The sequence below is a fragment of the Ornithorhynchus anatinus genome, chromosome 5, assembly GCF_004115215.2.
Source record: "Ornithorhynchus anatinus isolate Pmale09 chromosome 5, mOrnAna1.pri.v4, whole genome shotgun sequence".
NCBI lineage: Eukaryota > Metazoa > Chordata > Mammalia > Monotremata > Ornithorhynchidae > Ornithorhynchus > Ornithorhynchus anatinus.
Genome location: NC_041732.1, coordinates 5418376 through 5442333, shown reverse-complemented (window position 1 = coordinate 5442333; position 23958 = coordinate 5418376). Strand labels below are relative to the sequence as shown.

At 56.3% G+C, this 23958-nt stretch overlaps 1 protein-coding gene across 1 annotated transcript in view; it reads right to left on the bottom strand.

Annotated features, from left to right (window-relative positions):
• Positions 1-18732, bottom strand: part of AP4E1 (adaptor related protein complex 4 subunit epsilon 1) — a 34138-nt gene extending 15406 nt beyond the window's left edge. The window contains exons 1-7 of the mRNA XM_029066092.2: positions 18532-18732; positions 12382-12453; positions 8845-8968; positions 7090-7163; positions 6387-6508; positions 2641-2800; positions 1295-1461 (exon numbers count right to left, since the gene is read on the bottom strand). Coding sequence (XP_028921925.1) covers positions 1295-1461; positions 2641-2800; positions 6387-6508; positions 7090-7163; positions 8845-8968; positions 12382-12453; positions 18532-18705 — 893 coding nt within the window. The 5' untranslated portion in view covers positions 18706-18732. The remainder of the gene's footprint in view (positions 1-1294; positions 1462-2640; positions 2801-6386; positions 6509-7089; positions 7164-8844; positions 8969-12381; positions 12454-18531) is intronic.
• Positions 18733-23958: the final 5226 nt, after the last annotated feature.

Sequence of the window (23958 nt, the reverse complement as noted above, 5' to 3'; positions counted from 1 at the left end):
TTCAAAACAGTGCCCGACACGTTGCAAGCGGTGAACAAGTACGATGATCACTGCTCTTACGAATCACTCGTTAATCAGACGGCCAACGGCCGAGGAGCCGGGACCAGAAGGCCGGTGGCCTAGTGGCTAAAGCCCGGGCCTGGCGGTCAGAAGGGCCTGGGTTCCAATCCAGGCTCTGCCGCTTTGTCTGCTGGGTGGCCTTGTGCAAGTCACTTCCCTTCTCTGGGCCTCAGTTACCTCGTCTGTCAAACGGGGATTAAGAATGAGGTGCAGTGGAAAGAGCCCGGGCTTGGGAGTCAGAGATCATGGGTTCTAATCCCGCCTCCGCCGCTTGTCAGCTGTGTGATTTTGGGCCAGTCACTTCACTTCTCGGGACCTCGGTTACCTCATGTGCAATACGGGGATTAAGACCGTGAGCCCCACGCGGGACAACCCGATTACCTGTATCTCCCCCAGTGCTTCAATCAGTGCCGGGCACACGATAAGCGCTTAACAAATACCCTCATTATCATTATTATTATTATTATTATTATTATTAATGCAAGCCTAGTGTGTGACACGGATCGTGTCCAACCCCATTTCCTCGTATCCAGCCCAGCGCTTAGTACAGCGGCTGGCACACAGTAAGCACTTAACAGAGACCACAGCAACGATAATAATAATAATAATTTATCATCATTAGAACTCAGGTTGGCCGACTCGCCGGCCCCGGGCTCTCTCCACCGGGCCCCGCTGCCCCCTCCCGCATTCCGAGCACCTCGGTTTTCCGGGGCGCCCGCCACCCCGCCACGGGGAGACGGGAGACCGGAGGGCGGCGCTCCGCCACGGGACCCGCCGACCCCTCGCCCACGTCCTGCCTCTGGCCCGGCACGCCTTCCCTCCTCACATCCGACAGACGAAGACTCTCCCCCCCTTCAAAGCCTTACCGAAGGCACGCCTCCTCCCAGAGGCCTTCCCCGATTAAGCCCTCCTCTTCCTTTCCCCCACTCCCTTCGGCGTCTCCCTGACTCCTCCCTCTAATCGCCCCCTCCCCGCCCCACGGCGCTTCCGTCCGCGTCCGCCCTTTACCCGTTTCTATTAACGTCCGCCTCCCCCTCTGGTCGGTCAGCTCCCCGTGGGCAGGGAATGCGTCCGTTTATTGCCGCATCGTCCTCTCCCGAGCGCCTAGTTCGGTGGTCTGCGCGGGTGAGCGCTCAACAGACAGGACGGACGGACCGCCCGACCGCCCCGGGGGGCCGAGGGCCTCGCGGTCGATTCCCGGGCCCGCCGGCGGAGCTCGCCGGTCGTCCGTTACCTGGGGTCGTCCTTCCCCAGAAGCGCCAGGATCCTCAAGAGCTGGATCAGCAGCCAAGGGGCCGGGACGCTGTGGTAATTGAAATCCGCTGGGAGTTTGCCCCCGACCACCTGCTTCAGGATGGCCACGAAGCTGCCCGTCAACTCCTTGTAGGCCGCCGAGTTCTCCTGGAAGCAGGAGTGGGGCCTTTTATTTCCCTCCCCCCTTCTAAACGGTAAGCTCGCCGTGGGCGGGGAACACGTCTTCTCCCCAGCGTTTAGCACAGCGCTCTGCACGGGGTAAGCGCTCGATAAATACCACCGACTGACCGGAGCGGAGGGGGAGGGGGCAATATGCAGGGCGCGGGAGGGTTGCTTAGTCTGGGAGCCCCGCGCGGAACGGAGCCTGTGGTCTTTTGGGCTCCTTTCTTTGTTTTTCTGCTACTTCTTCAGCGCTTACTCGGTGCCGGGCACTGTACTAAGCGCCGGGGTGGATACAGTCTAATCAGGCTGGACGCAGTCCCCGTCCCGCATCCGGCTCCGCACACGGTAAGCGCTCGGCAAATACCAATTACTATCATCACGGTATCTGTTAAGCGCTTACTGTGTGTCAAGCACTGTCCTGAGCGCTGGGGTAGATACAAGGTAATCGGGGTGTCCCACGTGGGGCTCACAGTCTTTACCCCCATTTTACAGATGTGGTAACTGAGGCAACGACGATTGGTCGATCACCCCCTCCGGTGCACCCTCCCAAACGCTCAGTACAGGGCCCCGCCCCCGGTAGACCGTAGGCTCCCCCGAGGCTCCCCCAGGCGCTCAGTAGAGAAGCAGCGTGGCTCGGTGGAAAGAGCCCGGGCTTGGAAGTCAGAGGTCACGGGTTCGAATCCCGGCTCTGCCGCTCGGCAGCCGGGTGACCGCGGGCAAGTCGCCTCACTTCCCGGTGCCTCAGTTACCTCGTCTGTAAAACGGGGATTCGCCGCGAGCCTCGCGTGGGACAGCCCGATGACCCCGTATCTCCCCCGGGGCTTAGAACGGCGCTCTGCCCGTAGTAAGCGCTCAACAAATACCGACATTATTATTATCATCACAGAACTCCACGCCCAGTTGGGCGCGCGCTACAACCGACCGACGGGCATCGCTTCCCCCTCGGCTGCCCCGACCAGCGACTTGCAGGGCCGCGGAGCGACGGCGCGGGCTCGCTTCAGCCGGTCGGTCGTATCTACTGAGCGCTCGCCGCGTCCGCGCGCCGTCCTGAGCGCCGGGGGGGGGGGCTGAGAGAACGATAAACAGCTCCGTTCCCTGCCCGCGGTGAATCTACCGTCGCGGGGGAGCTCCTGAGGGAGCCGGAAGGCGGGCGGGCCCACCCACCTGAATCATGCGGAGGTAGATGTGCAGAGAGGCGGCCATGACCCCCACGTCGCGGTCGCAGAGAGCCTTGCGGAACTTGAGGTGGATGTGCTGCACTTGGTTAGGAGCGATGAGATAGAATTTGAACAGGGCTTGGACGGCTTTCCTCCGGACGATCTCCCTGAGGGGTGGGAGGGAGGGAAGAGAGAACCGGCCGGGGCCTGGGCCGTCACCGTCGCGGACGCCGACCCTTGGCCGGCCTCCCGCCGCCTCGTTTCCCGGCCTCCGTCGCCCATCTCGGCCTCCCAGGCGGCGCGGCTTAATGGCGAGAGCCGTGGGTCCTAATCCCGGCTCGGCCGCCCGTCGCTGGGTGACCTGGGGCAGGTCGCTTCACTTCTCCGGGCCTCGGGGACCTCACCTGGAAAACGGGGATGAAGACCGGGAGCCCCAGGAGGAGCGATCCGACTACCTCGCATCTACTCCGGCGCTCAGAACGGTGCTCGGCACCGAGTAAGCGCTTAACGAATACCAACACAAGGAAGCGGCGTGGCTCGGTGGAAAGAGCCCGGGCTCGGGAGTCGGAGGTCCTCCAAGGGCTCCTTCCCCTCTGCCTTCAAACACGCCCACGTCTCCCCCATCCTAAAAAAACCCGCTCTCGACCCCACTTCCCCCTCCAGTTATCGTCCTATCTCCCTACTACCCTTCCTTTCCAAAATCTTAGAACGAGTCGTCTACAATCGATGCCTAGAATTCCTTAACTCCCATTCTCTCCTAGACCCCCTCCGATCTGGCTTCCGTCCCCTCCGCTCTACCGAGACTGCTCTCTCTAAGGTCACCCGTGACCTCCTTCTTGCCAAATCCAATGGCTCCTACTCCATTCTGATCCTCCTTGACCTCTCTGCTGCCTTTGACACTGTCGACCATCCCCTCCTCCTCCGTACCTTATCTCACCTCGGCTTCACGGACTCTGTCCTCTCCCGGTTCTCCTCTTACCTCTCTGGCCGATCATTCTCGGTCTCCTACGCCGGAGCCTCCTCCCCCTCCCATCCTTTAACTGTTGGAGTTCCTCAAGGGTCAGTTCTTGGCCCTCTTCCGTTCTCCATTTACACTCACTCCCTCGGTGAACTCATCCGCTCTCACGGCTTTGACTACCATCTCTACGCAGATGACACGCAGATCTACATCTCCGCCCCTGTCCTCTCCCCCTCCCTTCGGGCTCGCATCTCCTCCCGCCTCCGGGACGTCTCCGCCTGGATGTCGGCCCGCCACCTAAAACTCAACATGAGCGAGACTGAGCTCCTCATCTTCCCTCCCAAGCCCGGTCCGCTCCCAGACTTCTCCGTCACCGTGGATGGCACGACCATCCTTCCCGTCCCGCAGGCCCGCGATCTCGGTGTCATCCTTGACTCGTCCCTCTCGTTCACCCCACGCATCCTATCCGTTACCGAGACCTGCCGGTTTCACCTCTACAATATCGCCAAGATCCGCCCTTTCCTCTCCACCCAGACGGCTACCTTACTATTACGGGCTCTCGTCATATCCCGGCTAGACTACCGTGTCAGCCTTCTCTCTGACCTCCCTTCCTCCTCTCTCGCCCCGCTCCGGTCTATTCTTCACTCCGCTGCCCGGCTCATCTTCCCGCAGAAACGATCTGGGCATGTCACTCCCCTTCTTAAACGACTCCAGTGGTTGCCTATCGACCTCCGCTCCGAACAAAAACTCCTCACTCTAGGCTTCGAGGCTCTCCATCACCTCGCCCCTTCCTACCTCTCCTCCCTTCTCTCTTTCTACCGCCCACCCCGCACGCTCCGCTCCTCCGCCGCCCACCTCCTCGCCGTCCCTCGGTCTCGCCCGTCCCGCCGTCGACCCCGGGGTCGCGTCCTCCCGCGGTCCCGGAACGCCCTCCCTCCTCACCTCCGCCAAACTGATTCTCTTTCCCTCTTCAAAACCTTACTTAAAAATCACCTCCTCCAAGAGGCGTTCCCAGACCGAGCTCCTCTTCCCCCTCTACTCCCTCTGCCATCCCCCCTTCACCTCTCCGCAGCTAAAGCCTCATTTTCCCCTTTTCCCTCTGCTCCTCCACCTCTCCCTTCCCATCCCCACAGCACTGTACCCGTCCGCTCGACTGTATATATTTTCGTTACCCTATTTATTTTGCTAATGAATTGTACATCGCCTCGATTCTATTTAGTCGCCATCGGTTTTTACGAGATGTTCTTCCCCTCGACGCTGTTTAGTGCCATCGTTCTCGTCTGTCCGTCTCCCCCGATTAGACCGTAAGCCCGTCAAACGGCAGGGACCGTCTCTATCTGTTGCCGACTTGTTCATCCCAAGCGCTTAGTACAGTGCTCTGCACATAGTAAGCGCTCAATAAATACTATTGAATGAATGAAAGGTTGGACACGGTTCCCGTCCCACGCGGGGCTCTCGGTCTTGACCCTCATTTTACAGATGAGGTCACTGAGGCGCGGAGAAGTTGAGTGACTTGCCCGAGGTCAGAGGGCGGATCCGGGGCGGAGCCGGCACCGGAACACAGGTCCTTCTGATGCCCGGGCCCGGGCCCTGACCACTAAACCGCACCGCTTCTTATCCTCGTGACGGTGGTGATACTCCCTGGAACGGTCGTTCTCGTTGGCGAAAGAGTAACGGTCGCCCCAGTAGGGGCAGTAACGGCACTCGTGCGCATATGTGCATATTTATTGTCCTATTTACTTCATTAACGATGTGCACCTATCTATAATTCTATTCATACTAGGCAGAATAAGAGGCACAGTCCTCCCAGGAACGGTATTTTTGGCTGAGCGCTGACAGTGCGGGGAGCTCTGTACAGAGCACCTGGGAGAATACAATACAACCTCCTCCCCGTGCCTCGTTCTCGCCCGTCCCGCCTTCGATCCCCGGCCCACGTCCTCCCGCCGTCCCGGAACGCCCTCCCTCCTCACCTCCGCCAGACTCCCTCTCTTCCCCTCTTCAAAGCCCTCCTGAGAGCTCCCCTCCTCCAGGAGGCCTTCCCAGACTGAGCCCCCCTTTCCCTCCGCTCCTCCTCCCCTCCCCACCGCCCCCGCTCCTTCCCTCTGCTCTCCTCCCCGCCCCACAGGACTCGTGCACAGATGTGCATATTTATTGTTCTCTTTACTTTATTAACCACGTGTATATATCTGTAATTCTATTCATTTATATTGATGCTATTGCTGCCTACCTGTTTCGTTTGGTTGTCTGTCTCTCCCCCTCTAGACCGTGAGCCCGTTGTCGGGTAGGGACTGTCTCTACCTGTGGCCGAGCTGTACTTTCCGAGCGTTCGGTGCAGTGCTCCGCACCCAGTGAGCGCTCAATAAACACGAATGAATAAATATTATAACAGATCCATTCCCTGCCCACAGGGAGCTTACAGTCTAGAGGGGCCCGTCTGCGACGCACGGTAAGCGCCAACGAACACCACGAAGAAACCAAAATCCCGCTCTCCGCCGACTGGGATGAGTGCGAGCAGCAAGGCCTGGCAGATGTAGCCCGGGCCCGGGATTTAGAAGGACCTGGGTTCTAATCTCGGCTTCTCACCTCGTCTGCTGCGTGACCCCGGGCGAGTCCCTCCGCTCCCCTGGGGCTCAGTCCCCTCGTCGGTCAAGTGGGGGTCGAAACTGAGCCCGGTGTGGGACGTGCCGATCTCGTACCTACCCCGGCGCTTCCAACGGGGCCCGGCACAGGGTAAGCGCCCGACGGCTCCGGCGATTCGTACCGGGAACCCTGCGGGGTGAGGGCGGGGGACTCACTTGGGATGCTGGAGCTTGTCCTCGACCAGCGGGAGGACGGCGGGGATCATCTCGCGCGGGAAGACCTGGCTGACGACCGTGAGCGCCATGCACGCCTCCACCACGTTGGTGCTCTGCAGGTCCTGCCGGGCCGCCGGACCGGACCGGGGCGGGAGAGTAGGGGAGGGGAAGGAGAGATGCCAGGTCAGCTTCCCGGATCGGTCGCCGACGCCCGCCGGGCAGAGGGGCGTCGTCCCCTCGGAGCCGGCTCGGCTGCACCGTCTCCCCCGGGGGCGGCCTCCCACCCCACCGGCGATCGCGAGGTAAATGAGTCGAGTCCCTCTCCCACTTGGGGTTCGCAGGCTTAATTCCACCGTCCCCTCCCGAGCACTCGGCATAGTGTCCCGCCCGGGGCCGATCCTCGATAAATACTACTGCCCGACGGAGTGGGGGGCGGGAGAAAGCTGAATCTCCCCCAGAGAACGGGAGCCCCACAGACTCCCTCTCCACTTGGCCTCCGCGTTCGGAGCAGACGCTGCCGACGAGGAAATTCCCCGACGGGCCGCGCCCGCCCGGACGTCCGCCCCTCGTCTCGTGCGTGGGGCTGGTGGGGCTCGATCCGGCCCAGCGCTTAGCGCGGCGCTTGACCGGCGGCAAGCGGCGGACGACGGCCCCGGGGGTCGTCAGTGGACGGCGTCGTTCGTTCCGCCGGGCGAAACGGTACCTTCACGACGGTGTTGACGAGCAGCACCAAGAGCTCGTGGTTCTCGTGGAGAAAGAGCGAAACGGCCAAGTAACCTGCCGGGGACAGGGCGAGAACACCCCGTGAGAAGCGGCGCGGCCGTGGGAAGAGAGCCCGGGGCCCGGGTTCTGATCCCGGGCTCCGCCCGCTGGGTGACCTCGAGCGAGTCCCTTCACTTCTCTGGACCTCAGTTTCCAGAAGCAGCGCGGCTCGGTGGAATGAGCGTGGGCTCGGGAGCCAGAGGTCATGGGTTCTAATCCTGGCTCCACCACTCATCAGCTGTGCGACTCTGGGCAAGTCACTTCATTTCTCTGGGCCTCAGTGACCTCATCCATAAAATAGGGATTAGGACTGTGAGCCCCACGTGGGACAACCTCTTTATTTTGTAAGTGCCCCAGCATTCAGAGCAGTGCTTGGCACATAGTAGGTGCTTAACAGATACCATCATCATTATTACTGTTATTATCTGTTTCCTGTGGGATAGGGGATAAATCTGAATCTACCCCCACAATGAGACAATGCTTGACGCAAAGTAATCACCTAACAGATACCATTTTAAGAAGAAAAAAATAGAAAAAAAAGGCTCCCCGGGGCTCGGCCGATCTCTAGGCCTCAGTTACCTCATCTGTAAGATGGGGACGGGCACACAGAGAAGCAGTGTGGCCTAGTGGAAAGAGCACAGGCCCGGGAGTCAGAAGGACCCTGGGGTCTACTCCTGGCCCCACCACGGGCCTGCTGGGTGACCCTGGGCGAGTAATTTCACATCTCTGGGCCTGAGTTTCCTCAACTGTAAAACGGGGACTAGGTCGGGGCAGGGAGGCGAGGAACCCGTGGAACCTACCCCGGCCACGGGGCTCTGGGTCAGAGTCAGCGCTGGCTAGGGAGGTGTGGGCCGGGGCTACCCGGCTGCAAGTCTGAGGATGGCGGAGGACCCGGGTCCCACCCGGGGTTATTGGTCCCACGCACCCCGACTCACGTGGGAAAGACACTATCCCACAAGCGTCCGTCGTCCGTCTCCCCGCCGACCCCTCGCCCACCTCCTGCCTCGGGCCGGGAACGTCCTCCCTCCTCAAATCCCGCAGACCATCACTCTCCCCCTCTTCCTCCGAGAGGCCTCTCCTGACCCAGCCCCCCTTTCCTCTTCTCCCGCTCCCCTCTGCATCGCCCCGACTCGCTCCCTTTGCCGCCCCGCAGCACTTAGGCCCGTATCTATCATTTTTCGATTTCTATTAACGTCTGGCTCCCCCGCTCTAGACTGTAAGCTCGAGGTGGGCAGGGAATGAGTCTGCCTGGTGTTGCACTGTACTCTCCCAAGAGAAGCAGCGTGGCTCAGTGGAAAGAGCACGGGCTTTGGAGTCAGGGGTCATGAGTTTGAATCCCGGCTCTGCCACTTGGCAGCTGTGTGACTGTGGGCGAGTCACTTCACTTCTCTGTGCCTCAGTTCCCTCATCTGTAAAATGGGGATGAAGACTGTGAGCCCCAACATGGGACAACCCGATTCCCCTGTGTCTACCCCGGCGCTTAGAACAGTGCTCTGCACATAGTAAGCGCTTAACAAATACCAACACTGAGTAAAGGGCTCTGCACACAATTAAGCGCTCGATAAATCTAATGGAATGAAGGAAGGAAGGGAACGTGTCCAAGCTGATTATCGGGGGGCTCCCCCGGCGCTCAGAACAGCGCCTGGCACGGAGGAAGCGCTTAACCAGTACCAACAGACAAACCAAACAAACCAACCAACTCTCTTCTCTAAAAGGTTTCCTTGCTGCGCCAGTTTGATAGCGTGGATGTAGCCAAAGGAGGACTGGTAACCCAGCATTTCGCAGTACATCAGCCGCACCATGCACTCCTTCATCAGCCTCTGGAAGACAAAAAGGGAACCCGTCGGGCTCATCGGCTCTGACAGGCACGCACGCCCTTCGTTCGATCCTATTTCTTCGGCGCTTACTGGGGGCAGGGCACTGTATTAAGCGCTTGGGAGAGGACGATTCAACAATAAACGCATTCCCCGCCCACAACGAGCTCACAGTCTAGACGGGGGGAGGCGGACATCACCGCAAATAAATAAATGACGGATACGGACATCAGTGCTGGGGGGGCTGGAAGGGGGGGAAGAGCGAAGGGAGCAAGTCAGGGCGACGCAGAAGGGAGTGGGGGATGAGGAAATGCGGGGGCTTAGTCGGGGAAGGCCTCTTGGAGGAGGTGCGCCCTCGATAAGGCTTAGAAGGGGAGGAAGGATCTGTCGGATTTGGGGACGGAGGGCGTTCCGGACCAGAGGCGGGACACGGGCGAGAGGTCGGCGGTGAGACAGACGAGATAGAAGCACAGTGAGAAGGTTGGCATTAGAGGAGCAGTGTGTACGGGCTGGGTTGTAGAAGGGCGCCGGGGTAGATACGGGGTAATCAGATTGTCCCACTTGGGGCTCACATTTTTTAATCCCCATTTTTGCAGATGAGGTAACTGAGGCATAGAGAAGTGAAGTGACTTGCCCAAGGTCACACAGCAGACAAGTGGCGGAGCCGGGATTAGAACCCACGACCTCTGACTCCCAAGCCCGTGGGGGTCTTGCCACTAAGCCACGCTGCTTCTCAAAGAGAAAAGAGGTGAGCAAGGAGGGGGTTGAAGGGGTGGACTGCTTTAGAGCCAATCTCTGTCTGTTACCGACTTGTACATTCCAAGCGCTTAGTACAGTGCTCTGCACATAGTAAGCGCTCAGTAAATACTACTGAATGAACAGTGGCTTAATACACAATATAACGATAGTGTTGCACTATAAACAGACACAGTCCCGGGCCACAACGAGCTTACAGTCTAGAGGGAGTTTACACAGTTTTCGGATACTCCCTCGCTCTGGCGTGGCCTGGTGGATAGAGCCCAGGCTCGGGAGTCAGACGGCCCTGGGTTCTAATCCCGGCTCCGCTACCTGCCTGGTGGGTGACCTCGGGCAAGTCGCTTCACTTCTCTGTGCCTCTGTTTCCTCATCTGGAAAATGGGGATTAAACCCGGGAGCCCATGTGGGACAGGAGCTGTGTCCCACCTGATTAGTTTGTATTTACCCCAGTGCTTAGAACAGTGCTTGACACATAGTAAGTGCATAGCAAATATCACCATTATGATAGCATTCTATTATTCTATCATATGCGATTGTTATAATTATATAATTATCTACATTATTCTTAATATTGTTACTATCCGACAAAGGAAAAACGTCTTTCTGCAGAAACACTATTTAACAAGCAATCGTCATTTTCACCTCGTTAACCTGGCCACCGTCAATAGTTTCTCACAACATTAAGAATGAAAATCAATCAATTGAGATCCACTTATTTTTTTTAACGGTATCTGTTAAGCGTGGCTCAGTGGAAAGAGCCCGGGCTTGGGAGTCAGAAGTCATGGGTTCGAATTCTGGATCTGCCATTTGTCAGCTGTGGGACTGTGGGCAAGTCACTTCACTTCTCTGTACCTCAGTTCCTTCATCTGTAAAATGGGGATTAACTGTGAGCCTCACGTGGGACAACCTGATGACCCTGTATCTCCCCCAGTGCTTACAACAGTGCTCTGCACATAGTAAGCGCTTAACAGACACCAACATTATGATTATTAAGCGCTTACCGTGTGCCAGGCACTGTTCTAAGCACCGGGGTAGATACAACTTAATCAGATTGGACACAGTCCCCGTCCCCCGCGGGGCTCCCAGTCTTCATCCCCATTTTCCAGATGAGGGAACCGAGGCCCAGAAAAGTGAGATGTCTGGCCCACGGCCACGCAGCAGTCACGTGGCGGAGCCGGGATTAGAACCCGTGATCTTCTGACGCCCGGGTCCGGACCGTAGCCGCTCCGCCGTGCTGCTATCTCACCTCGCTGACCTTCCCGCCTCCAGCTTCTCCGCCCCCATCGTACTCAACTTCACTCCGCCACCCGGATCTATTTTTCAAAAGCGGTTCTGCTCCCGTCCGCCCGCTCCTCAAAACCCGCCAAGAGTTCCCCAGGGCAGCCGCTCTCTGCGGGCACAGCACTGCCCTAAGCACTCGGGAGAGCACAACAGAGTCGGCAGGCCAGATCCCTGCCTTCAAGCAGCTTTGAGTCTGTGTGCGGAGCACTGTACTAAGCACTTTGGAGAGGGCAAGGAAGTTAGAAGATGCAATCCCGGTCCTCAAGGAGCTTCCGGGCTCCTGGGGGCACGGCAGTGTGCCGAGAGCTTGGGGGAATCCAATAGAGTTGGTCACAATAATCGTGATGGTGCCTGTTAAGCGCTCACTGTGTGCCAGGCACCGTATTAAGCGCTGGGGTGGATACAAGCAAATCGAGTTGGACACAGTCCCTGCCCCACATGGGGCTCGCGCTCTCGATCCCCATTTTCGGGGAGCCCGGGCAGGGAGTCAGAGCACCCGGGTTCTAATCCCGGCTCCGCCAGCTGCTCGCTGGGTGACCTCGGGCGAGTCATTTCACTTTTCTGTGCCTCAGTTCTCCCGTTCTCCCTCCGACTTAGACTGTGAGCCCCACGCGGGACGGGGACCGCGTCCAGCCTAATTCCCTTGTATCTACCCCAGCTCTTAGAGCAGCGCTTAACACAAAGTAAGCGCCTCACAGATACCATGAAGAAAAACAAAACAATACCAAAACCCCCCCCCCCCAGATCCAGAGAACACCAGGAACCGTCTGAGGAACTCCAAACTGGTTGAGTTCTGGGATGTGGACAAGGCGGCGATCCTCCCCTCGAAGAGACGGAATATCGGCCCCGGACGTGGAACGGAAGCTGGTTTTCATCCCCGGGCAACTCAAGGAGGTGCAGTCTAGGCTTAGAGCGGAGAAGGAGCGTGGCCAAGTGGTTAGGCCCCGGGCCTTGGCGCCAGAAAGGCCTGGGTTCCAATCCCGGCTCCGCCGCTCGTCTGCCGCGCGACCTCGGGTAGGTCTCGTCAGTGGGCCTCGGTTCCCCACTCTGTCAAATGGGGGTGAAGACGTCGAGTCCTTCGTGGGGCAGGGACTGTGTCCATACTGATCAGTTTACCTCTAACCTGCAGCGCTCGGTTCACCGCCCGGCACACAGTAAGCGCTTAACGGACATCGTTAAAATTTAAAAAGAGTCGAAAGGACCCGGGTTCTGAAAAAAGGCCCGTGAGCTCTAGACCGTGAGCTCGTTGCGGGAGGGGAATGTGTCTGCTTGTTGTATTATTGTGCTCCCCCAAGGGCGTAGTACAGTGCTCTGCACACAGTCGGCGCTGAATAGATCCGACTGACTGAACGAATGAAGCCGTGTAGGTTTCTCGGGCTTACCAAGGTGGTGCCGGGAGCCGACACGGTGGCTTTCAGACTGGCCAGTTCCTGCTGGATTAATTTCTCCTCCTCCTGGAAAAAGGAAAACGGCTTTAAAATCGGGCACCTCCCAACCCTGGCCCCCTCCCGCTCTGCCTCCCCCAGATGGGTGGCGGGGTACGAGGAGGGTGGGGGGAGCGGGGATCCTTCCGTCCTCCCCCCGCCGCTCCCCGCTTCCCCGGCCCTCGCTCTCGTCCAGCTCCGCACTCGGTAGGGGCTCAGTAAATACGACGGATCCATCGACTGACCGCAGCCCTCCGACCCGGGCTCCGAGCCGCTCGACGCGAGAAGCAGCGGGGCTTAGCGGACGGAGCCCGGGGCTGGGAGGCGGAAGGACCTGGGTTCCAGTCCACGCGTCCGCCGCGTGGGACCCTGGGTGAGTCGCTCCACTTCTCTGGGCCTCGGCCACCTCATCCGTAAAACGTGGGGATTAAGAGTGTGAGCGGGGACTGTGTCCAACCTAACTTGTATCTCCCCCAGGGCTTAGAACAGTGCTGGGCACGGAGTAAGCACTTAACAAATAGCACAATTTCGATTATCAATTTACTATTTAGTTTCATCTCACTTTGGGCCCCGGAAGCATCTCCTCCTACAACTTCTCCGCGAAAGATATTTCTGGAGATGTCAGATCTGTGTCAAACGTAACGTTCCCTCCTTATCGATTCGGCTTGGCAGCCGATTTTAACGGCAAATGAACTCTCAGCCCGTCCCTCTCGAGCGTAAGCTTGTTTTGGGCAGGGAGTCCGCCTGTCGACTGCTCTACTGTCCTCTCCCAAGCGCTTAGTCTAGCGCCCGGCCCACAGTAAGCGCTCAAAAAAATACCGCCGACCGCCGTGCTCCTCCCCAGCACTTACCCTTACACCGTGAGCCCAGCTGGGGCCCGAAATCGATGCAATTTCGTGTGCGCGGAGCGCTGTGCGGAGCCCGACTCCACCCACTCTCTGCTGTGTGACCTTGGTCAAGTCACTTCGCTTCTCTGAGCCTCAATTCCCTCATCTGCAACATGGGGATTAAGACGCTGAGCCCCATGTGGGACAGGGACCGCGTCCCACCCAATTATCCTGAATAACCTGTAACTACCCCAGGGCTCGGAACAGTGCTTGGCACGTAGCAAGTGCTTAACAAGTAGAATTCTTCTTCTTCTGATTATTATTATTACTAAGTGTTTGAGCGCAGGGTCCTTGGAGTTTGCAGGGGGGACGGATGCTAAAATCAGCAGCAATTAAGGGAAACAGTAGCTTATAAAACAGTTTACGGTGGGGTTGGTAGCCTTTCCCGGTGCCTGGCCGTGATATTATTTATTCAGTCCTTACTGCGTTGCAAAGCACTGTTCATTCATTCATTCAGTCCTATTTATGGAGCACTTACTGCGTGCAGAGCACTGTACTAAGCGCTTGGAGAGCACAATTCAGCAACAAAGAGAGACAATCCCTACCCAACAACGGGTTCGCAGTCTAGAAGGGGGGAGGCAGACATCAAAACAAGTAAACAGGCGTCAATATAAATTACTAGAATTACAGATATACGCACATCATGAATGAATAGGGTAATAAATATGTACGGATATACCCAAGTGCTGGGGGACGGGGAGGGGAGTAGGGCAGAGGAGGAGGAACGGAGGAAAAGGGGAAAAACCCTGGAAAAATTACACAGGTGAGAGTGAGAGGAAGGCTTAGTACAGTGCTTTACACCCCGGCGCTTAATAGATGCCACCGAATAATAATAACGGTATTTGTTAAGCACTTACTATGTGCCAAGCACAGTACTAAGCGCTGGGAGTAGTAATCAGGATGTCCCGCCTGGGGTTCACAGTCTTAATCCCCATTTTAGAGATGGGGAAAACTGAGGAAGGAAGGAAGGAGTCCTAGGAATATAATGGACAACCACAGTCAACAGCGATGGATCAGTCAATCAATCAATGGTATTTAGGGAGCGCTTCCTACGTGCAGAGCACTGCAATAAACGCTTGGGAGAGTCCAATACAACGGAATTAGCAGCCAGGTTCCCTGCCCGTAGCGAGCTTAAACGGGGGCGGGGAGGGAGTGCCCGGGAGGGGGGGGCGGCGAGGGGGAAGGGAATCCATCAACGGTACTTATTGAGCGCTTACCGTGTGCAGAGCACTGTACTAAGTGCTTGGGAGGGTGCAATCCAACAGAGCCGGTAGACGTACCCCCCCGGCCGTAATGAATTTCCAGACGAGAGGCCCGTCCAACCCCTTCCGGCCGATCTCTTTAAAACCGCCACAGAACCGCGATCCCCTCGCCGACAAAACCGTCGGCAAGCCGGGGCACAGCGTGGTCGGGTGGAAAGGCCACCGGCCCGGGAGCCCCGCGACCCGGGTTCCGAGCCCCGCGACCCGGGCCGAGTCACTTCACCCCTCTGGGCCTCGGTTCCCTCACCCGCCAAACGGGGATCCGATCCCTGCCCTCCCTTCCCCACTGGACTGTAAGCCTTGCGACCGCTTAATCAATATCCCAATCACCGTCGTCTTGCGGGCTTGGATTTGGCCTCGACATCTTCTCCCCGCGGCCGTTCTGCGGACCGTCGGCGACTTCCCGAAACGACGCGCCGAGCGGCTGCCGGCTGCCCGGTCCACGGGGTTTCGGGGCTCGCTCGCTGACACCCAGAAGCCCCGAATGTACCGCCCGCCACGCGGTCGGTGTGCCGAGCACTTGGTCTAAGTGCTGGGGTAGATTCAAGTTAATCAAGGGAGACACAGTCTCCCCCCCCCCCCCACTGCCAGGGGGATCCCCATCTAGGTAGGAAGAAGGGCAAGGGTTGAATCCCCCTTTTTACAGATGAGGTAACCGAGGCACAGAGAACAACAATAATAATGATTACAATTATGGCACCTGTTTACGTGCCTACTCTGTGTCAGGACTTGCCCACATCTTGCCTCTGGCCTGGAACGCCCTCCCTCTTCAAACCCGACAGACGATGACTCTCCTCCCCTTCAAAGCCTCACTGGGGGCCCACCTCCTCCAAGAAGCCTTCCCAGACTAAGCCCCCCTTTCCTCTTCTCCCACTCCCTTCTGCGTCGCCCTGACTCGCTCCCTTTCCTCTTCCCCCCCTCCCAGCCCCGCAGCACTCGCATACGTATCTGTCATTTATGGATTTCTCTTAACGCCCGTCTCCCCGCCCCCAGACTGTCGGCTCGTTTACCGTTCTCTCGTCCTCTCCCAGGCGCTCAGTCCAGCGCTCCATAAATACGACCGGATGAACGTTCTAAGCGTCGGGGTCGATACACGTTAATCGGGTTGGACACGGAGGCGTGAAGTGACTTGGAGAGCAGCACGTCGGAGTGGCCAGAGCCCGGGCCAGAGGAGTCGGGGGGGTCATGGGTTCTAATCCCGGCTCCGCCACATGCCTGCTGTGTGACCTGGGGCAGGTCGCTCCACGCCTCCGGGCCTCGCCTCCCCCTGCCGTACAACGGGCGAGCCCGCCGTGAGACGGGGACCGTGTCCGACCCGATTTCCCTGTATCCACCCCGGCGCTTAGTATAGTGCCTGGCCCATAGCAAGCGCGTTGTTTTGCTGTGTAAATATAATTCTATTTATTTATATTGATGCCTGTTTGCTTGCTTTGATGTCTGTCTCCTCCCTTCTAGACCGTACGCCCGGCGTGGGCAGGGATCGTCTCTCTCTATTGCTGAACTGTTCTTTCCAAGCGCTTAGTACAGTGTTCTGCACGCACTAAACGCTCAATAGAAACGACTAAAGGAAATGTCTCTCTTTAGTGCTGAACTGTACTTTCCAAGCGCTCTGTAGTGCTCTGCACGCAGTAAGCGCTCAATAAATACGACTGAATGAGTGAACTGTCTCTACTGCTGAACTGTACTTTCCAAGCGCCTAGTCCAGTGCTCTGCGCGCAGTAAGCGCTCACTAAATACGACCGAATGAACAAATACCGGCATCGTTACTATTGCTCAAGACCACGCAGCAGATAAGGGGCAGTGTTGGAATTATTATTAATAATAATATTAGAACCCAGATCCTTCCGACTCCCAGGCCCTAGCTTTTCCCACTAAGCAGGGAGGGAGAGGAGGAGGAAGGGAAGCAAAAACTCCTTACTCTTGGCTTCAAAACCGTCCATCCCCTGGCTCCCTCCTACCTCTCCTCCCTTTTTTTTTTTACCGCATCCCACCCCGCACGCTCCGCTCCTCTGCCGCCCACCTCCTCACCGCCCCTCGTTCTCGTCCGTCCCGCCGTCGACCCCCGGCCCACGTCCTCCCGCCGTCCCGGAACGCCCTCCCTCCTCACCTCCGCCAAACTCTCTTCCCCCTTCAAAGCCCTCCGGAAAGCTCCCCTCCTCCAGGAGGCCTTCCCAGACGGAGCCCCCCCTTTCCCTCTGCTCCTCCTCCCCTCCCCAATCCCCCTTCTCCCTCCTTCTGCTCTTCCCCCTTCCCTACAGTACTCTGCCTATTTGCATATAGTAATTATTACTCTATTTATTTTGTGAACGATGTGTATGTATCTACGATTCTATTTATCCTGATGATACCGAAGCCAGACTGCTTCTTTGGTTTTGTGGTCTGTCTCCCCCGTTTAGACTGTGAGCCCGTCGTTGGGCGGGGATGGTCTCTATCTGTCGCCGAATTGTCCATCCCAAGCGCTTAGTACAGTGCTCCGCACATAGTAAGCGCACAGTAAATACGACTGAATGAATCTATGGTTCTATTGATCTATTTTGATGCTACTGATGCCTTTCTACTTGCTTTGCTGTCTGTCTCCCCCCTTTAGATTGTGAGCCCGTCGTTGGGCCGGGATGGTCTCTATCTGTTGCCCAATCGTCCCTTCCAAGCGCTTAGTTCAGTGCTCCGCACTCAGTAAGCGCTCAATAAATACGACTGAACGAATCTACAGTTCTATTTATTTATTTTAAGGCTACCGATGCCTGTCTCCTGGTTTTGTTTCTCTGTCTGTCTCCTCCCCCTTCTAGACTGAGAGTCCATTGCTGGGCAGGGATGGTCCCGATCTTTGCCGAATTGTCCCTTCCAAGCGCTTAGTCCAGTGCTCTGCACTTAGTAAGCGCTCAATAAATACGATCGAATGAATTTTTGGTTCTATTTATTTATTTTGATGCTATTGGATGCCTACGGTTTTTCTGTTTGCCCGTCTCCCCGCTTCTTAGACTGTGAGCCGGTTGTTGGGCGGGGATGGTCTCTCTGTTGCCTAATTATCCCTTCCAAGCGCTCAGTCCAGTGCTCTGCACTTAGTAAGCGCTCAGTAAAGACGATCGAATGAATTTTTGGTTCTATTGATTTATTTTGATGCTACTGGATGCCTGTCTACTGGTTTCTCGTTTGCCCGTCTCCCCGGCCTCTAGACTGTGAGCCGGTTGTTGGGCGGGGATGGTCTCTCTGTGGCTCAATTGTCCCTTCCAAGCGCTCAGTCCAGTGCTCTGCACCTCGTAAGCGCTCAGTAAATACGATCGAATGAATTTTTGGTTCGATTTATCTATTTTGATGCCTGTCTACTGATTTTTGGTTGCTGTCCGTCTCCCCCTTCTAGGCTGTGAGCCGGTTGTTGGGCGGGGACGGTCTCTATCTGTTGCCGATTTGGCCATTCCAAGCGCCTAGTACGGTGCTCCGCACCGAGTGAGCGCTCAATAGATAGGACTGAATCAATCTATGGTTCTATTTATTTATTCTGATGCTACTGATGCCCGTCGACTGGTTTTGTTTTGCTGTCTCCCTCTTCTAGACTGAGAGTCCACTGCTGGGCAGGGAGGGTCTCTATCTTTGCCGAATTGTCCCTTCCAAGCGCTCAGTCCAGTGCTGTGCACCTAGTAAGCGCTCACTAAATACGACGGAATGAATTTTCGGTTCTATCGATCGATTCCGATGCTCTTGATGCCTGTCTGCCGGTTTGGTTTTGCGGCGTCTCCCCCTTCTCCACCGTGAGCCCGTCCGTGGGCAGGGATGGTCTCATCTGTTGCCCAACTGTCCGTTCCAAGCGCTCAGTCCAGTGCCCTGCACCTAGTCAGCGCTCAATAAATAGGATGGAAGGAAGGATTGAAGGGAAGGAGGGGGATTTGGGGGGGGGGAACCAGATCGTCCCCGGAACCTTCCTGCGGGGGCGCGGGGGGGACCCGGTTGGCGGGGGCACCTACGTGCTTGGAGGTCAGGGCGGTGATGCTGCGGATGAGGCCGCCCAGCCTGGACGACGCCGACTGTTTGGCCGCCGCCGCCGCCGCCGAGGGCCTGGGGCCCGCGGGGCCGGGGCCGCCCGCCGGCTGCAGCAGCCCGGGCAGCGCCGTGAGGGTCTTCTCCACGATGTCGCTCATCGCCGCCCGACCGGAAGGGACCCGCCCCGCGACGGACGCACTTCCGGTCTCGGGGTTGGTTTTTTTTTTTTTGAACACTGCAACTTTATTAGGGGCGAGGCCCGGTCGGCCACGGCGAGCGGCCACCAGGGGGCGCCGGGAGGGAGCCATCGCGGGGCCCCGACCCACCCCGCCCTTCCTTCCCCCAGCCCGGCCTGCGGGGGAAAAAAATCACCCACGGCATCGTTATGGAGTCATGATCATTATTTATCGTCGATCCTTCTAGCATGGATATTCTTAATATCAATAATATAATCATTAATATCAATATAATATATATAACATATAAAAATTTACAAATATATCATATATAACTTATAAAAATATAAATATATAACCTATATAATATAATATCAATAATAATATCTTAATATTGATACTCACCACCGAGCCTTATTTATTAGTAATCATTGTCGATCGTTAGAATGATAATGATACTGTTGGGATTTGGGAAGCGCTTACTCTGTGCGGAGCACTGTTCTAAGCGCTGGGGGGGGGGAATCCAGGGTCATCAGGTGGACCCACGTGGGGCTCCCAGTCTTCATCCCCATTTTCCAGATGAGGTCCCTGAGGCCCAGAGAAGTGAAGTGACTCGCCCACGGTCACCCAGCCGACAGGTGGCAGAGCCGGGATTCGAACCCGTGACCTCTGACTCCCAAGCCCGGGCTCTTGCCACTGAGCCACGCTGCTTTCCCTAGCCTTCATCATCATCATCATCATCGATCCTCATTTATTATTAATCATTGTCGACCGTTATATCGTCGATATGATGATTAGACTGTAAGCCCGTCAATGGGCAGGGATGGCCTCTATCTGTTGCCCAATTGTCCATTCCAAGCGCTTAGTACAGTGCTCTGTATATAGCGAGCGCTCCATAAATACGATTGAATGAATTAGTAATCACCGATCCTCATTTATCATTAATCATGGTCGATTGTTATACCATCGATTAGAAGCGGCGTGGCTCAGTGGAAAGAGCACGGGCTTTGGAGTCAGAGGTCATGGGTTCGACTCCCGCCTCTGCCACTTGTCAGCTGGGGGACTGTGGGCGAGTCACTTCACTTCTCTGTGCCTCAGTGACCTCATCTGGAAAATGGGGATGAAGACTGTGAGCCCCACGTGGGACAACCTGTTTCCCCTGTGTCTACCCCAGCGCTTAGAACAGTGCTCTGCACAGAGTAGGCGCTTAACAGATACCAACGTCATTAGTATTTATTAATAATCACCATCGAACCTCATTTATTAATAATCACCGTCGACCCTTATAGCATCGACATTATTAATAATAATGATCAATCCTCATGTATGATTAATCACGGTCGACCGTTATATCATCGATATTCTCACTAATCATCATCGATCCTCATTTATTAGTAATCACGGTCGATTGTTATATCATCGGTATTCTTAATCGTCACCATCGATCCTCATTTATTAGTAATCATGGTCGATCCTTCTATCATTGATAATCTCAATAATCATCATCGATCCCTATTTATTATTAATCATGGTCGATCCTTACATCATCGATATTCTTAATAATCATCATCGGTCCTCATTTATTATTGATCATTGGCGATCGTTATAATATCGTTGATATTATAATGCCGTATTATATACGATTATAGTAGAACCGCATTCTATTATAATTATTATTCAATAGTATTTATTGAGCGCTTCCCACGTGCAGAGCACTGTACCGTACCAAGCGCTCGGAATGTGCGACCGCTACATCGGCACGTTTCGTGACTTCTGGATTTTCTCGATTCTTTTGAAAATGCGCCGTCGGAGAAGGCTTTCGCAGACATGACGGACGGCCCGAAAAACAAACGAATGGGTCTCAGAGCAAATCAGCCCAGCGTGGTCTTTGGGAAGCCAAATGACTCGACTTAGATTAGCAGATTTTGGACACATCGTCGAGGACGACTGACAGTCCGGAGAAAAAAGAAATAACGCGAGGAAAAATCCAGGGAAAACACGGAAGAGGCAGACCGGCAGCGACGGAGAGAGACCGTAACAACGGTAACGGAAGAGCCCCGTCGGCAGGGTTGCGGATTATGGCCAAAGACAGGACGTTCCGGAGAAAATATAGCCACAGAGTCGCCGTGAATTGGAAATGACTCGGCCGCATTCGATTATAGTAATAGTAATGGTCTTTATTTAGCGGTAGTAATAATGGTACTTATTAAGTAGTCGTAGTTCTAGCAGTATTTATGAAGTTCCTACTGTTGCAAAGCGCAGTCCTAAGCACCGAGGGAAAAAAATGGTGAGAGTTGGCCAGGATTCCCGGCTTCCGAGGTACTCAAACTCTAAAAATAAGGAGAGAAGAGAGCGGGCCGGCGACGGGCACATAACGAAAGAGAAGCAGCGTTGCCTAATGATAACGTCGGTATCCGTTAAGCGCTTACTAGATGCCGAGCGCCGTTCTCAGCGCTGGGGGAGATACAGGGTCATGAGGTTGTCCCACTTGAGGGTCCCAGTCTTCATCCCCATTTTACAGACGAGGTCACTGAGGCACCGAGAAGTGAAGCGACTCGCCCAAAGTCACACAGCTGACGAGTGGCGGAGCCGGGATTAGAACCCACGACCTCTGACTCCTAAGCCCGGCCTCTTCCCACTGGGCCACGCTGCTTCTCTGCGAGAGCACGAGCCCGGGAGTCAGGGGACCTGGATTATTATTCCAGCTCAGCCTCTTACTTGTTGGGCGACCTTGGGCAAGTCATTTCACTCCTCAGCGCCTCAGTCTCCTCAACCGGAAAATGGGGATTCAATACCCCTTCTCCCTCTTACTTAGACTGTGAGTCCCGTGGCTGACCCGATTATCTCACGTCTACGCCGTGAACTCTTTAAATACAACAACGATAAGAAGAACTCTTTAAATATAACAACAATAAGAAGAGGAAGAAGAAACGGCAAAGGTCCAAAACTACAAAAAACACAAGAACGGTCATCAGTGCAACAAAGAGCGATAGATTCCGGCGACGAGAGGAGCCGGGGTTCAAACTCCTTGTGGCTGAGAGTCCAACAGCAACAATAATCAAGAGCTACAGGAAATCGGTCCATCAGTCGTTCATTCCATCGTATCTATCGAGCGCTTGCCATGTGCAGAGCACCCTCCTGAGCGCTCGGCATGGACAGTTCGGCAATCCCGCCCAACGACGGGCTCCCAGTCAGTCGGCGACCTTCACCACATCGCTAAAATCCACCTTTTCCTCTCCATCCAACCTGCTCCCGCGTCAATCCAAGCACTTCTCCTCTCCCGGCCGGATTAGTAATAATAATAACGTTGGTATCTGTGAAGCGCCTACTCTGTGCAAAGCACTGTTCCAAGCGCCGGGGGATACAAGGTGATCGGGTCGTCCCACGTGGGGCTCACGGTTTTAATCCCCGTTTTACAGACGAGGGAACGGAGGCACAGAGACATCCCCCCCCCCCCCCGCCTCCTCCCTCTCCCCACTCCAGTCCGAACCTCGCTCTTCTTCCCGGATCATTTTTCCACAGGAACGTTCAGTCCATCGTCCCCCACTCCTCCAGAACCTCCAGGGGTTGCCCCATCCTCCTCTCCCTCGAACAGAAACTCCTCACCATTTGGCTTTCAATCCCCTCGCCCCCTCCTACCTCACCTCCCTGCTCTCCTACACCAAAGCAGCCCGCACGCTCGGCTCCTCTAACGCCAACCTTCCCTCCGTACCTCCGTCTCGTCTAGATCTCCCCGCCGACCTGTCGCCCCCATCCCACCTCTGGCCCGCGACGCCGTCCCTCCTCCGATCCCACGGACGGTGACTCTCTCCCCCTTCGAAAGCTTGTTGAAGGCCCATCTCCTCCAAGAGGCCTTCCCTTTCAGTAGTATTCATTCATTCAATAGTATTTGTTGAGCGCTTACCACGTGCAGAGCACTGGACTAAGCGCTCGGAACGGACAAATGGGTAACAGACAGAGACGGTCCCTGCCCTCCGACGGGCGCGCAGTCGAATCGAATTCCCTTCCTCTTCTCCCACTCCCTTCTGCATCATCCTGACCCGCTCCCTTTATTCATCCCCCTGCAGGCCCACAGCACTTACTTTATATATAGAAAATGTCTATAAACATATATATAAAACGTACTTATCTACATTAATGTCTGTCTCCCCCACCAAACCATAAATTCAACCATGGGCAGGAATGTGTCTGTTATATTGTTCTGCCGCGCTTTCCCAAGTGCTTATTTAAGCGCTCCGCACCCAGTAAGCGCTCAACAGATACGACGGACCGTCCGAGCGACCGGCGCGGTGACGGTCACCGCCGTCCCAACATTTGAAGCCCCCGGAATTCCCCTTGAATTCATTCGTTCATTCACTCGGTCGTGGCTCAGTGGAAAGAGCCCGGGCTTGGGAGTCAGAGGTCTCGGGTTCGAATCCCGCCTCTGCCACTTGTCAGCCGGGTTCATTCATTCATTCGATAGTCTTTATTGAGCCCTTACTATGTGCAGATCACTGTACTAAGCGCTTGGGATGAACAAGTCGGCAGCGGATAGAGACGGTCCCTGCCGTCTGACGGGCTTACGGTCACTTCACTTCTCTGGGCCTCGGTTCCCTCCTCCGTAAAATGGGGATCGACCGTGAGTCTCAGGTGGGGCGGCCCGATGCCCCGGCATCTCCCCCAGCGCTTAGAGCGGTGCTCTGCACATAGTAAGCGCTTAACGGATACCAACGTTAGTATTTATCGAGCACTTTGTGTGTGCAGAGCACTTTACCGAGTCGTCGGGGGAGTGCGATAGAACCCTAAGCGGACACGTTCCCTGCCCGCAGTGAGCTCACGGTCTATTCGTTCATTCGTTCGCTGGGATCTACTGAGCGCTCACTACGTGCGAAGCACCGTTCCAAGCGCTGGGGTAGATCCCAGCTAATCAGGCTGGCCCTCGTGGGGCTCCCGCTTTTCATCCCCATTCTCCAGATGAGCTCACTGAGGAGGGAAGTGACTTGGCCAAGGTCACAGAGCTGAGCGGCGGCGGGGGCGGGATTAGAACCCACGGCCTCTGCCTCCCCGGCCCGGGCGCCTTCTGAGGGAGGGCTCAGTCTGGGAGGGCCTCCTGGAAGCGGGGGGGGCGGAGCCTGCGGGGAGTGGGCGGGGCCTGCCGGGGAGGGGGCGGGGCCTCGGTGGGCGGGGCCTGGGCCGCCTCCGTCCCCGCCCGCCCTTGTTCCGGCGCATGCGCCGTTGGGGGCCTCGCTGGGAGCC